At 39.4% G+C, this 13943-nt stretch overlaps 1 protein-coding gene across 2 annotated transcripts in view; it reads left to right on the top strand.

Annotated features, from left to right (window-relative positions):
* The window catches only part of PDZRN4 (PDZ domain containing ring finger 4), a 230028-nt gene that overhangs the window by 201781 nt on the left and 14304 nt on the right, over positions 1-13943 (top strand). For both annotated transcript variants that reach the window (XM_085043405.1, XM_085043406.1), the window contains one exon: positions 12237-12335. In XM_085043405.1, coding sequence (XP_084899531.1) covers positions 12237-12335 — 99 coding nt within the window. The remainder of the gene's footprint in view (positions 1-12236; positions 12336-13943) is intronic.

The raw sequence follows: 13943 nt of genomic DNA on the forward strand, positions 1-13943 counted from the left end.
AAAGACACTAAGCTGACACAGGCAAATTTATCAAAGTTATTACCATTTATTGTGTTTTAAAACATGAGGAAAATATATCAAGTCAGTGATATTCATTCTGCTTCATGATTTCATAAAACAAGCACAAGGTTACTCCTTACCTCACCTGGAAGCTAATAAAAAATCTTACTTGTTGTCAGAGCTTATATTTTTCCAGGAAAATGAAGAAAAGTGGCTTTAGTTCAGCAACACTTTATTGCTGGGCAACTATTACAACATACGGTATGTGCTTTTCAGTCACTGAAGAAAGAGACTGGTGCTGGCAATATATTTATGGAAATCTGTGGATTATAAATCCTCTGTTTTGAAGAAATTATTTGTTTAGACAGTTCTTACATTATTATCCCACATACTTCCATATATGCTTTACAGTGGAAATGTTTCTAAGTGTTTTATTAATGCTATTTTTCATATGCCTTCTACTTGAATGTTCGTGTAGTCTGTCTTGGAAACAGGAAATCTAGCTATACAGACAAAAGATGGGAGAAAATAATTTATTTTACATGTTCTTTTAAAAATAGCCTAAGTCATGCTAGCCAGCTTATTAAAATATTGCTATTTTAAACCTTATTATCCCAGGAAATCCTAGAGACAAGGATCATGAGCTGAATCCCCCTAGCAAGAGGGAACCTTTTACAAGAAAATGGACTTTAAACAAGGTTTCAATATTATGCATGCTGGGCCTTCAGAGGAGAAATCAAAAAAAGCGGGAGAGGCCTTTTCTCTGGGAGTTTGCTTTTTTATTTAATGAGGGATCTCTTCAAAGAGAATGTGATAGTCATTCCTAGAGGGCATGGTTTGGTGAACAGCAATACAGGTGAAACTGTACTGTGCATCAAAAAGCAGAAGATGAGTTTGCTTTGTATTTTATCTCATGATTTTATCAATCTGCACAAGTATGTGTTTGGGGGTAGAGGGTATTCCGTGTGCAACAGAAGTTCGAACAGCTGAAACTCAGCATGGATATGGTGCCCATAGACCTCAGTTTGGTGCCAGGAAGATAAAAATGTGTTTTGAAAGTCATTGCCTATTGCTTCATGTGCTTGATTTATAGGCACATGTATGTGATTAAAATTTGCACATTTTAACTATACATATTTTAATATTTGTATACTTCAAGGTAAACAAGAGCATGGAAGGGATGGAATTTTAATAGTCCTTTCTGGGAATTTCTGATTTTATGAGTTCAACTTCAAAATTAGATTTTTCGTAGTATTTTGCCTTTACTGTGTCTGAAAGGTATAAACTGAATCACAGGAAAGTATGTTTCTCACAAATGAAATTGCAAAACTACATTTTCAACTTGATTTCAATTAATATCCCAAAATAGCCTTCCCACAGTTGTAGATCTAGGCTTCCAAATACGTGGAATTGTAACTGGGTAAGAGTTTGAATCTACAGCTATATGTTCCACTGTCCAGATAAATGCTTGCTGCAGCAGATGCTGGCACATCTGTTATGCCTCCCCTTTTCGATTGGCTGCCTGGGTGTTTGGAAAGTGCTGATGAGGCAAATAAATCTTCTGATACATTTCAGGCCCAAAGCAGGCAAGCAGCAGTAACAATGATGATTACAGAGCCAAGAACTGAGCAGTAACATTTTGAAATGGAGCAAATATAAAGCATTATTTTACCTGCAGTAGGTGAAATTGTTTGTCATTGTATTGTATTGTATTGTATTGTTTTAAATTATTATTTAATTTATTGTATTGTGAAAACTAACTATGCTAAGTGATTCTCAGCTGATCTGAACTGCAGCTATGACTCTTCTTAAACCCCTGGAGTTTGTATATCTAAGGTTTGTCATCTAGAAAAAGGTGCTTGCTGCAGTTTAGAAAAAACTGTAAGCTATGAAGAGTCTCTTTATAAAACTTCAGGGAATTGGGAACCAGAAACAGCTGCAGTATATGTATTTTTTGGAAGGGAAATAGCTATCTTCTGGGGACCTGAAGTTCCTGGCCTTATCAGAATTCTTACTTTCAACAGATTTTCTTCTACCCAATGAAGCATGTCAGATTTGAATGTTTTTATACCATTAGGGCCAGGAAAACACCAGAGTAGCAAAGACGACATTCATGGACAGAGAAGTCCATATCTGAAGTCTCAAGTGTGGTTTCTAAGTACATAGAGCTTCTGCAGGTGTTGGTGTTGGATCCCTTCCAGACCTTAATCTCCAACACAATGAATGATAAACAGAAATGTAGAAGTCACTGTAAAGATTTTAGCGCTGATGTCATGTGCTAATATTGTCTCATTCCCTTCAGTAGACATTACCGTTAAATTTTCCACATAGCTTTCAATTACCCCTATTTGAGGCAAGTCCAGAAACTGGAGTGAGCCTGTTGAAGAGAAGCAAAGCAATGGATGCTGGTTATACAGCTGGTATAGTTATAGTTGGTTATATTTTGCAGTATACAGTCCACAACTTCTCAGGACAACTCTTCCAGTCTTTGACTACCCTCGTAGTAAGACACACTTCCCTAAATATCTAATTGGAATTTCCTGAGTAGTGACTTATGTCTGTTGTCTCACGTGGCTGTCACAATGCACCTCAAAGAAGAGTCTGGTTCTGACTTCTCTGGACTCTTTCATTTGATACCTGGAGGAAGCAATAATAGCTCCTTATTGAGAAGATGACTTCTCTTCAAAAAGACTAACCAAATGCAGTTCTTCTAGCTTCTCTTTGTAGGAAATGTACTCCAGCCCTCTAATTAGTTAATGGACTTCTAGCCTGACATGGAATACTGTATTCCTACCTGATAACCAAGAGAAGGTCCATCCTTATGCCATGTTTATGTCAGAGCTATTTCCATTGGAAAACATATTGGAGAGCAAATTCTGGAAAGCCACAAAAAGCAAAAAATTGGACTGGTTAAGTTTGATGGGTTTGTTCTCCCCACCCTCAAGGAGCTCAAACCAATGTGACATTCATACACGCTGCACAATGGAATAGTTACTGCTCCAGTGTGCTTATCTCATTTTAATGTAAGGTTCAGTTTCTGTCTTGTCTGAGCTATTCAACCTACTTTGTTTAATGAGAAGAAAGTGACAATGTAGGATTTAAGATTAGTGAAAAAGGAACCCTTTGCTGCATATGATCAGTTAGCTAATTATACTTTAACCTCCTCTTGTATCCTTGCAAATTCACATTTCTATTGAGGGAAAGACCAAAACAAGGACCAAAGCTGACTGCTGAAAAACAGTACAAATAAGCATTTCATCATGGATCTCTCTGCTAAGAAAGCAAGAATTCATGGTTTTCCCAAGTATACAACATACCAGAAGGGGTGTTGGGTCTCAAGCAGGAGAAAATATGCATATATATCATAGGAAAATATAGGTATATAGTTAAGTACCTCCAATAAATTAACATTCATACTGCACCATGAGGAAAGAACAGAAATAAAGAGGTGGAAGAATCAGGGGGAAAAAGTAAGACCATGGCTTGTTTGAAAGAAGAAAGTGGATATTTTACTTTCCAGTAAGTGTGATCATTCAGACAATAGGGAAAATTGTTTTTAATAGCATTTAGAATATTTTATGTTTAATATTTCTCATAAGGGTTGATTTTTTGGATTTATCTTTCTGACAGGAACCTGAAGCTTTGTTATCATGCATGCTAGCTAAGCTTCAAGAGAAGTTTTGTGACTTCCTGGAGGATACACTGTCAGCTGTTGAGCCTTTAGCAGCCTTTGTAGTCTGTAAAGGGTTTTTTTTTTCCTTCTTTGACTTCCATATGACTTACACTTACTCTAAAGTCCCCCATGTGTCTTTAAAGTACCCTTTAAATGCAAGTCAGACAGGCCACACAAGGTCTGCCAGGCCCACAGAATTAAAAGTGTTTATCTCATCCTCATATGCTTAGAGCCTTCCTCCCACTGCAACACTGAATTTGGTCATAGCACAGTGATCACAGACTTCTCACATTTGTAGTCCAGCTCCATCATTCATCCAGCCCAACCAGTTCCCCCATCTGCTCCATAACTGCTGTCTGCCCCTGTCCTCACCTGAAGGGAGTCTCAGCTGACACCAGGGTGCCTTCCCCCTCCCACTCATGGGCAGCAAAGTGTTACTGATCATCGCACATCAGACTGCTGAACACTCACTGGCAGGTATATCATGCCTTAAGTTACTCCATTGTTTGATTTTTTACATAGAAATATAGTGCATACCAAAAATTTTCAGTCCAGAGCTGCAGAGTGAGAGTGATTCCCACATCTATTGGAGCTTCTTTATTATCAAAGGATTCATCAGCTACAGGGCCAAATTCTGCTCCCCCAATTGCAACATGATATTTTATTCATAGGTGCCTATATATCAGCATATTAATCCTGGGGTGTTCTGCTAATTTTTTTCCCTTTTGTTTTGTTTTCTAAGGCTGATATCATTGTTTACAGCTTCCTGCTATCCCAGAGCATTCTTTGTCTGGACACAAAAGAGCATGTGGCTCTAAGTGTGGCTATAAAGCAGGGATCAGCAGGAAAGTGATTTTAAGTATTTCTTATACTACGTTGTATTTGGGTTTGGATTATGCATTTGAAGAATGCTTGCTGATATTTCTACTTTCTGCTTTGATGTAAACAAATCTTGTGTCAGAGATTCTTAAATCTAAACCAGACTTTAAAAAATGAGGATTAAATGAGACTTCAGCCTATAAGGTAGAGCCCCCACCCCTTGCACTGAGCATTGTTTTTCCCCACCATGTGGAATGGAGATAACCCTCTGTTTCTTTGTGGTAAGCTACCAACCAAATCCATTCTGGCAAATCTGACACCCAATGTGATTTGTCCTTTTCGATGCTGTTTATGAGAAGTCAGGACAGTCTTCTGTCAAAATTGATAAGTGAGAAGACACTGGGGGATGCAATTTTATTTGTAACAGCACAGCTGCCAGCAGTTCCAACTTGTTTACATCTAGGCTGGCTCTGTCTTGCTCCATAGCTTTTCTATTTCCATCCAAATAGCCCCCAAGTATATTGTGGATGTGCCTGTCTGTGTGAAATCTGAATAACAGAACATACTGGGACTGTTAGAGAGAGGAAAAAAGAATTTACTTCTTTAGTTTATTTTCACAACCTGAGAATGTCAGTCATTTTAAAAGGGAAACCCTGAACTCTACCAAATCTCCATAGGCATTTACAGGATGGGTTCTAAAACTGATCTATAAGGTGCTAAAATCCTCCAGTGCTTGTAACCTTCTGTGGTGAAGGTAAACAGAGGAGTTAAGAGCTTTGCTTTTCTGATAGAAGCACTGTTTTTCTGGTGAAAGTGGCCAGTGTTTGTAAATTAAATCCCCTGCAAGCTTTTAAATACAAGTTTATTCATCGTGAAAAAAATGCAATAGGGCCCTGCAATGACCTGTGAAGGGGAAGGCTGTTTCATTGCACTCTGTTTCACACTGACTACTTCTGGAACATAGCCTACAATTAGCCTGTGTTACACAGACATTAACGTATTTCCTGGAAAATCCCTTTGACAGGAGACTGTAACTCCTGATGGCATTAGGACAGTTCTCAGGTCTAGGATGCCTTTGTTTGCCTGCAGTATTACTTGCCTTCAGTCTGGAAACCCCAGAATCCCAGGTGGTTTTGATCTTTTTTTATTGGCACACTTAAGAAAGCTGCAGTGATAGGCATTTCCTCTATATAGTCCCTCCTGTGAACTGTTTCTTTACAGTAGCTCACCCTAAACACTCAGTTGTCATGGAGGTAAAGTGAGAGAAGGGGTTTATGTTTGACTGATCTATCTTATGACAGAAGAGCTTTTCTAGAAACTGAAAATGCTTGCTCCCTTCTGCCTTTTTTTTTTTTGCAGTTATTAATAAATAGGTAGTCTATATGGTTTGTCATTAAATGTTAGTAAAGCCAAGAGTTGGATTTAAATGTCACTACTTTGATTCTGTGAATTGTGGGGTTATCTGACACTTTCACTTTCCCGTTATAAGCTTATACACTGTCACTGTGTTTTCAAGAATTGTAATTATGCTCTTAAATTAACTGTTAGATGATTGCCAGGAAAGACTCTCTGCAATGTAGCTGACCTGCCTGGCATGCACTTACACACAGATACATAAACACTGCATGTGCCTATATAGTCATATACAGAAGTTTGCACACATAGACACATGCACACACAAGTAAAGAATTAAATATTTAACACCCACCCCAACCCTGAAAGCAAAATACCTACCTTAGTGTGAAATAACTTTGGTAAATAAACAGCTGAGGCATCACAGGCTCTCTTTGTCAAAACAGAGATAGGTTGCCCATAGGAAAAAAAAAACATAGTTGAAATAGATTGTTTTGATTACTTCTGCCAATGCTAGGATTTATATCTCTTTCTTCTGAATTTCTTCAAATTACTTCTGGTCACCATTAAAGACAAAACCTCTAAACAAAGCCAAGCTGATTGTTGGAAGCATGATTTAGGTAATGTGAAATGTGATACCTGTTTGAAGCACTGTTTGTTCTAAGTGTGTAGTCTCATCCATTGTACACACCCTGATCATTTGTAGTGACACAATTCCTCCTGCATGGCACAATTTCAGAGGTGAAATAAACTGTGCTTTAAATGAAGTCTAGAGAATAGCATTTATTCTGCTGCTGATGCTTATTTTGTTGCAAACCCAGGCTGTCATTTCCTCTATTTTACACCCACTCTAATTTGCAACTTGTGATTTTATTTAACATGTAATGCCATTCTCATCACTTCTAAATTTGAGACAAATTTTTCTATTTTGTAGCTCCACTGTTAGCTCTCTACCCTCCCAGGGCTTCATTAGATTTAACTGTTCCTGTACGAAGAGTGAAGGTTCTGTTTGTATTATTTTTATTTCATGAGCAGAATTACTTGCCAGTGATGATGAGTGTGTGCCATTATGAAGATTAAATATTATACAAGGTAGCAATGTAAACAACTGGTGATTTGGCAGCCTGGAAAAGGTATATCCTTCAGCTCATGTGAAGGAAGAGACCAAGAAAGTGAATGTTATTAGTGAGATGCTGCCAGGTGTTTGGCTGTTTGCAGCTCTGTCTGATAATGATCCGAATGCTTGCATCACTAAGATGCAAGATAAGTGATAAGAACTGCAGAGCTGGAATTACTAAGCACATTTATGGGACTGAGACTGACCTTTGCTTAGTTTCCATAGTTTTCAGAAAATAACAAGAAGCTGAAAAAATTGATCTTACTTTGCAGAAGCTTCAGATAGTAACCCTGACAGAAAGTGTAAAAAGCAGCCAAAATTCAGCTATGCATATAAACTGGAGGTTGATCTCACCCATAAAGAAGCCAAATCAAGATGATACTGTAGAGTGAATCTTAATTCTAAGGTGTGTGTAGTCCATGTAGTCCCTGAGCACTTCTGTTTGATACCTCAAAAGACTGACACTAGCTCATATGGATGAGGATTTTTTTTCAGTATGACTAGTTTATTAAAATAAGTCAGACTTTATTGTGCTTTCTCAGTTAATTCCTCATTGAGCTATTCTGTAAGTACTCTGATCTTGGCCTTTTGTGCTTCATTCATTCAATTACTCATTCTGTCAATTACAGCATTAGCAAGATGAACAGTAAAAGCAGCTTCTCAGCTATCACTACAGGTAAAAAAGGAAAAACAAAGACAAAAGTAACTATTCTCTTCTGATCTTGCTTTATTATTTTTGTGTTGTTTTTCCTTAAATGTATACTAAATACTATGCTTCGATGTCGCTGTTGAGCAGCTAGCAGAGTAATGAAGGCACCAGTTCTCAGTGGCAAGAAGGAAATGACCTTTATTGTTTTGATTTCATCATATATATAGAGTTTTCAAAAGTCACCCAGATTGGTCGGTCAGAAGCTTTCCCCCAGGCCTGATTGGCCAGGCCTGCACTGTCCAAGTTCTGAGACACTGTTCTAATAACATCCAAACTTTATCTTTATTTATAAAACACAAGAAAAATTCTCATGGGAAAAACCTGTGCTAGCCACACTTCTCCACCTTGGATCATCATATATTGGGCTCCTTGTTGCATTCAATAAGCCTTGATTTCTTCTGAAAGGGCTATGACACAGAATAACTTGCCTGACGCAAGACAGTGCTCTACAGGTAAACAAGGACATAATCATAAAACCGGTCAGCTAAACCTTTTTTGTATTTTAGCATTTGCAAATTCTTAGGTCATCTCACTATGAGGTAAATTGTGTAAAAAGTTTGGAGTTATTCATCTGATTAATCAGTTTTGTCAACACCTTCTGTGTGCAGTGAGAAGAAACTTTACCGCCTTTCCTTTTAGATAGTTGGAAAACACATCTGTTTTCCAGTGTGTGGAGGGAAAATATGAAGAGTTCACCATTGTGGGGAGGGAAAATGTGAAGAGTTCAGGGCTCTTCTCCCCACATGACTGTTCAAGGCTGATCATGGAATGGTTCATGGTCTGTTTTGTAGCAGACCATCAGCTGTACTTTGTGTAATCTAGCTCTTAGAAGACCCACTAAAACTGCAAACTGATGCAAAGTTTTACAAGATCTCCTTTAATAGCCCTTAAGCTCTTTCCAGCAATTCCTGAAAGCCAAAAACCCAGTTGCTGATGTTCATAATCGACTCTTCTAACACTTGAGAGGAATGACAGCAGTAACCTAGCCTTCTCTCCCAAATAGGGGGACAGTCCTTGTCTGGTCTCATGTCTCCTGAGGATGACAGCCTGTAAACTAGTTTTCCATCACTGAAGCAAATGTCAGTGTTTAGCTGGGAGCCAGAGGCTACAGCCACTTCTCCATCACTTTAGAGGATGACAAGTATAACCGGTTTCAATCCCACATGATCTGCATCTCTTTTCTGTCTTTTCTATGCCTGAAGTAATTGGCTGCTTTGTAAATTTGCATCCCAGTCTTTCAGGTCGTGATAGTCCTTATACTAATTTCCATGTCTGTCTTTTAACCAAATAATTTATGGTGAAACACTTTAAAGTATTGTCTTTATTGTGGAAATGCACTGAATTTTTGTTCTGGCCACAGAGAGAAAAGAAGCAGCAAGTCAAAGATTTAGCGATTTGGCATTGATTTCTGTCACTTGGCAGCAGAATACTCTTCATGTTGAGAGGTGGCTGCCCCCAGTGTGCCCAAAAGAGGGGAAGGCTGTCATCTCCTGAGCTCTTCCTGAGCTCTCTCTTCAGTCCCACTCCTCCCACCATCTGTCTTTCAGCACTATTCATGAATGTCCAGATACCATTTCTCATAGATTTTTAAAATGCTGAGTTTTGAAGACTGGAAGTTTAGTCTCTACAATGCACACAGACAAAAGCCAAAGAGAAAGCAGCCACATGTGTGTGCACACACATGTGCATATATTGAAAAAGATTTCAGAGAAGGAAATTATGTTCTTACAAATTCATTACTGCTGCCCAACTTACTGTTTCTTCTGTTAAAGGCCGGTTGTGAGGCAAAAAACCCCATAAGACTATAAAGCATCTGTTGCAAAATAGTAGGTCAAATGTATTTCACTGTGACAATCCATGTTCTCTTGTGTCTCAGTTGCTGCTCTTTTGTTGAAGTTGTTTCATATGTGCTTGTTACATGGGCTTAGAGATCAATCTTGTGGGCTTTTGCTTTGAGAGATGATGTAATATTTTATGCAGTGTTTTTAAATTTTTCAAAAATATTTGTCAACTCTGGTTTGTTTGCTTGTGACCAGGATGCATTGTGTTTCCAGTAGAAAAGTGATGCCATGAGGTTAATAGTTCAGATGTGCCATGGGCAAAAGGTAGTTATCTGGAATCACTTCCAGTACAAAGCAACAGACCTCATCCACCTTCTCCCTCATCCTGAAATTGAGTCTGTACTTGCATCTAGACTGAAAAACATGAAACTGATATTGTGCCTTTCAAACTAAGTAACAAGATCTCATTTGTAGGTATCTACAGCTTCTAAGTGGCCACAGCCATGTGCAGTCATGAGGCTACACCCCAAGTAGTCATTTAGGAAAGAGGTAATCTAAAACTACCAAGGACTAACCTCAGCTCTTCACTCTGTTGCTGGGCAGAGAAAGAAAGCTATGGTAGCTCAAGCACTATGTGCAGCCAGGGCTGTTCATCCCAGTCAGAGGATGTTAGTCACTGATACTTATCAGCTGGTTCCCTGAGGCCATTTTGGCAAATCTCTTGGACACACAGGATGAAGCCTGTAGGCTCATCCTCATTTTCCTTTGCTCTTTCATGCCCTAAACGGTTAATTTTTTCTGCTCATTGAGCCAGCACACTAAGAGGATTCAGTTTGTTTGCAGCCTGAAACACTGGTACAATTTTGTAGTAACATTTTGAGTCAAATCATCCGTGAGAACTTCAAGGTCATTCCCATCTGAAGAAATTGTGTTCAGAGCAGTCCTTGGGGCCCCTGTCCAGCCTCAGTGTGGGGATACAGGAGATTGTGCCAGCAGGACAATGAAAGTTAATGGATTTCAGCTTGTGCACAGCTCCCCATTTGCCTTGATTTAAAGGTCCCAGTTTTGGTCCTTTATGGTGTATTTAGGTTTCCTTATTGGCCTCCAAGGGACCGCAAAGTTCTTTATTCCTTAAAAGTATACCTTGTTGCTGTAATTGAAGCCATTTTGTTACTGTAATTTCTCCCTAATATTACAGTTCTAGTCAAGTGGTCTTTCCCTCTGGAGGCATCAATTATTACGGGTTTTGAATCGGCCTCCCTCCAGTACACACACTTTTGCTCCCAATGCCAAAATCAGGTCACTGTAATTCTCTTCCCTAACAAAACATGCTTCTGTGTTTCTTCTTTCAAACCCAATGTGTAATGTGTACTGGTGAATAATTCCACACTTTACCACCTTATGTAAAACTCTTGCCATGTCTAAGAAAAACTAATGAATACTACAGGTTTGATGAGTTTTTTCTACATTTTCTTAGTTTTCATTAAGACAGGGAATGTCCGAAGCCCAGGGAGAATCTTATTTGTGCTGGTTGTGAACCCATGTAGATTTGTGCACTGGTGAGGGAGCAGGGGGGCAAACCATAGCAGCGTGCTTCATGAAAGATGTTCAGCTGAAATGAAAATGTCACAAGACTCATCAGCTGACCCATGTGTGTGAAGTACAGGTTTTTCTGTAAGTTGTGATATTTTGATACCTGGCCCTCCCAACTTGTTGGACTCAGTAGTGAGTCCTCAGTGCTGTGCACCCTGTGCCTGTTTGTGGATTTGTCTGTGTGACATCTCCGGGGGTGGAGGGGCGAATAAGCTCTGTATCACAGACTGAGAACTGAAGCAAACGTTGTTCTCTCTCCTTTTATTGCATAGCTAAAGAAGCAGAAGCTGTCAAGGTCCAAATGTGACCTGCTGACTCTCTTTATGTACAAATACCAACTAAAGTTTCACATTTGTGTTGAAGCTAATTCTCTGTGTTATTTGGTACATCCTGCTTTCTTACAATTATTTGTTTCACAATGTTCAAACCAAGTACAGCTTTGCAGTTTTGTGAATGGTTCCCTGATGAAACCCTAAAGATGCTTAACTCAGATGGGTGTATGTAGTAGTTATCACTCTACCATCTGCCCTGAAACTTGCACTTTTCGTGAGATGTCACTGCTGGGATATCTGGCACTAAAAATATGTTTTCTGCATCATCTCACAATTGAGGAAGATGCCATGGCTCTTTAGCTCCTCAGGAGATTCCTTGAAGAATCTTTCTGTTATCTAACAGCTTCTACAATGAAGACCCATTAAACTGGCCAGGGAAGGAATTGTGCCATTAATGAAAGGCTGTATTTCTGTTTCATGGCTTGGATTGCTGTCAGAAGGGAGTGGCACTTGTATGATGGATTGATTGATGGTAGCCAGTCTGTCTTATATTCTGTAAAGCAATAGCTGCTGTGATGTGACTAGAAGGACTATGTAATCTACTGTAAGTCAGCTTCTATTACCCAAAAGTCAAAGACCTGCAAAAGCGATGCACAGCTATATTTCTCAAAGTTTGGCATGTCTTACTGAACAGTTTCTATATAGCTTGAACCTGCATTGTACTGGAATTTTCTTCTTAATTCACTGAGTAATTTCCCCCTTAAATCCCCCTTAGATTTCCCCTCCTCCACCCAAAATGTGGAGCAGGATGAGTGAAGTCATACGGTATGAGTATCTCAGCGGCTTGGTGCTCCCTTGTGCTGTGAAGTTTTTCCCACCATTGGCAAGAGCCACCTCAAAACCCTGTATTTCCTTGTAGGAGGTGGAGCTGTGCCGCATTGGCAGCCAGGAGAAGTTGGGGCTGACTGTCTGTTACAGAACCGATGATGAGGAGGACACGGGAATCTATGTCAGTGAGGTAAGGACATGACACTGGGGAGGAGCATGGGAGATGGTCATGGAGGGCTAAATGTGCCAGGGAATGAACAAGCAACTGCTCTGAGATGAGAGTGCAGAAATATTGGCCATCAACCAGCTCATGTCACTCTCAATTCATTTAGATTATCAGTTCAAATCATGTTGCCCAAGCAGAGTAATCATTACTAGTGGGCTTCTTTAATATAAGTGCTTTTAGCTGCAGCATTGTAGTTAGTGAAGTACAAAGCAGTCTGAGCATGGTCTGAATTTAGAAAGAAATGTGCCCTTATGATGGAGATCAGGCAGAGCTTTTTAGGAGAAAAGTGCCTTCTCCACACCCAGCTTGCATTCTCCCTCTGCCAGAGCCTCACTAATCCTAATAGATGTCAATCATTTTTGTATTATTTTTATGTTTGTTACAGTTGTGGTACACACAGACATAACAAAGATGGGTGGAGAGAGTAGCTTGGGAGATTAATATGTTGGAAAACCAAAAAATAGAATTCTGGATACTGAGATGGGATGAATCCTCAGGTTTTCATTGACTCCACTCAGAAAACGTGGCACCCAGCACAGAGTGTTAGTTTCACAAGGTCAGTCCACAAGACTTCCAAGAACACCATCTCCCTTTGAGTCTCCAGTCATTGAAAGAGGGCTTTTTTTGGGTAAAATGGAACTCTTCTGAATCTAAGGTCACTGCTGAGTCCAAAGTCACTGGTGATTGTTCTGCATAAACTGTGATCCCAGTTGCTTGCTTTTTTGACCTGTCAAACCAAATTTCAACATTAGAGAAAGGTTCTTCACTAAAAGGGTGGTTGGCTCCTGCAACAGGCTGTCCAGGGGTGTGGTCACAGCACCAAGCCTGTCAGAAATAAAGGAGCAACTGGGTGACGGTTTTAGTTGTATGGTCTTGTTTTAGGTAGTCCTGTGACGAGCACAGTCTCCTGTGTTGGACTTTAATGGGATCCTTATGGGTCCATTCCAACTTGAGAGATTCTGTGAGTCTAAATTCTTAATGAAGCTCATGGACAGAGAGGATCAGTAAACACAATTCTCCTGTGTATCAGTGAACAGTGATGATGGCAAGATTGCACATAGACAGGCCAGTAGCAGTGCGAAAGAAGCTGAAAAGCACAGCCTTGGAACAAGAATGAGGAATTAATATAAATTACCTAGTATTATATCTTCCACCAGTTGTATAAGCTGTTCTGTTAAAGTCTGTTTGACCTTGTGAGGGCAAAGAAAGTTCAGGAATCTCTTAATACATTCCAGGATTATATCTGAAATGTTCTGTTTATCCTACATGGTAAAATTTTCTCAGGCCTTTGAAAGTGAGTGCAATGATATTACCTTTTGTACTTGATTAAGGACTTCAGAATCATTGTTTTCTTCTATGACAATGCACAAGAGGACAATAATATCTAACAGATGTAGAGGATGTAGCCTGTAAACTAAATGCTCAACTCAAATTTTTGGTTTGCAAAAATAGCTTATGACATGATGAAGCAAAATAAATGATTTAAGATAACCATCAAGTGAAAGGTGGTAGATTGAATTGCCCTGCAACAAACAGTAGCTCAGGGATGAGCTGTAGTGTCTTTGATAAACT

This window comes from Lichenostomus cassidix, chromosome 1Aa, assembly GCF_008360975.1.
Source record: "Lichenostomus cassidix isolate B80296 chromosome 1Aa, HeHo_3.0, whole genome shotgun sequence".
Lineage (NCBI taxonomy): Eukaryota > Metazoa > Chordata > Aves > Passeriformes > Meliphagidae > Lichenostomus > Lichenostomus cassidix.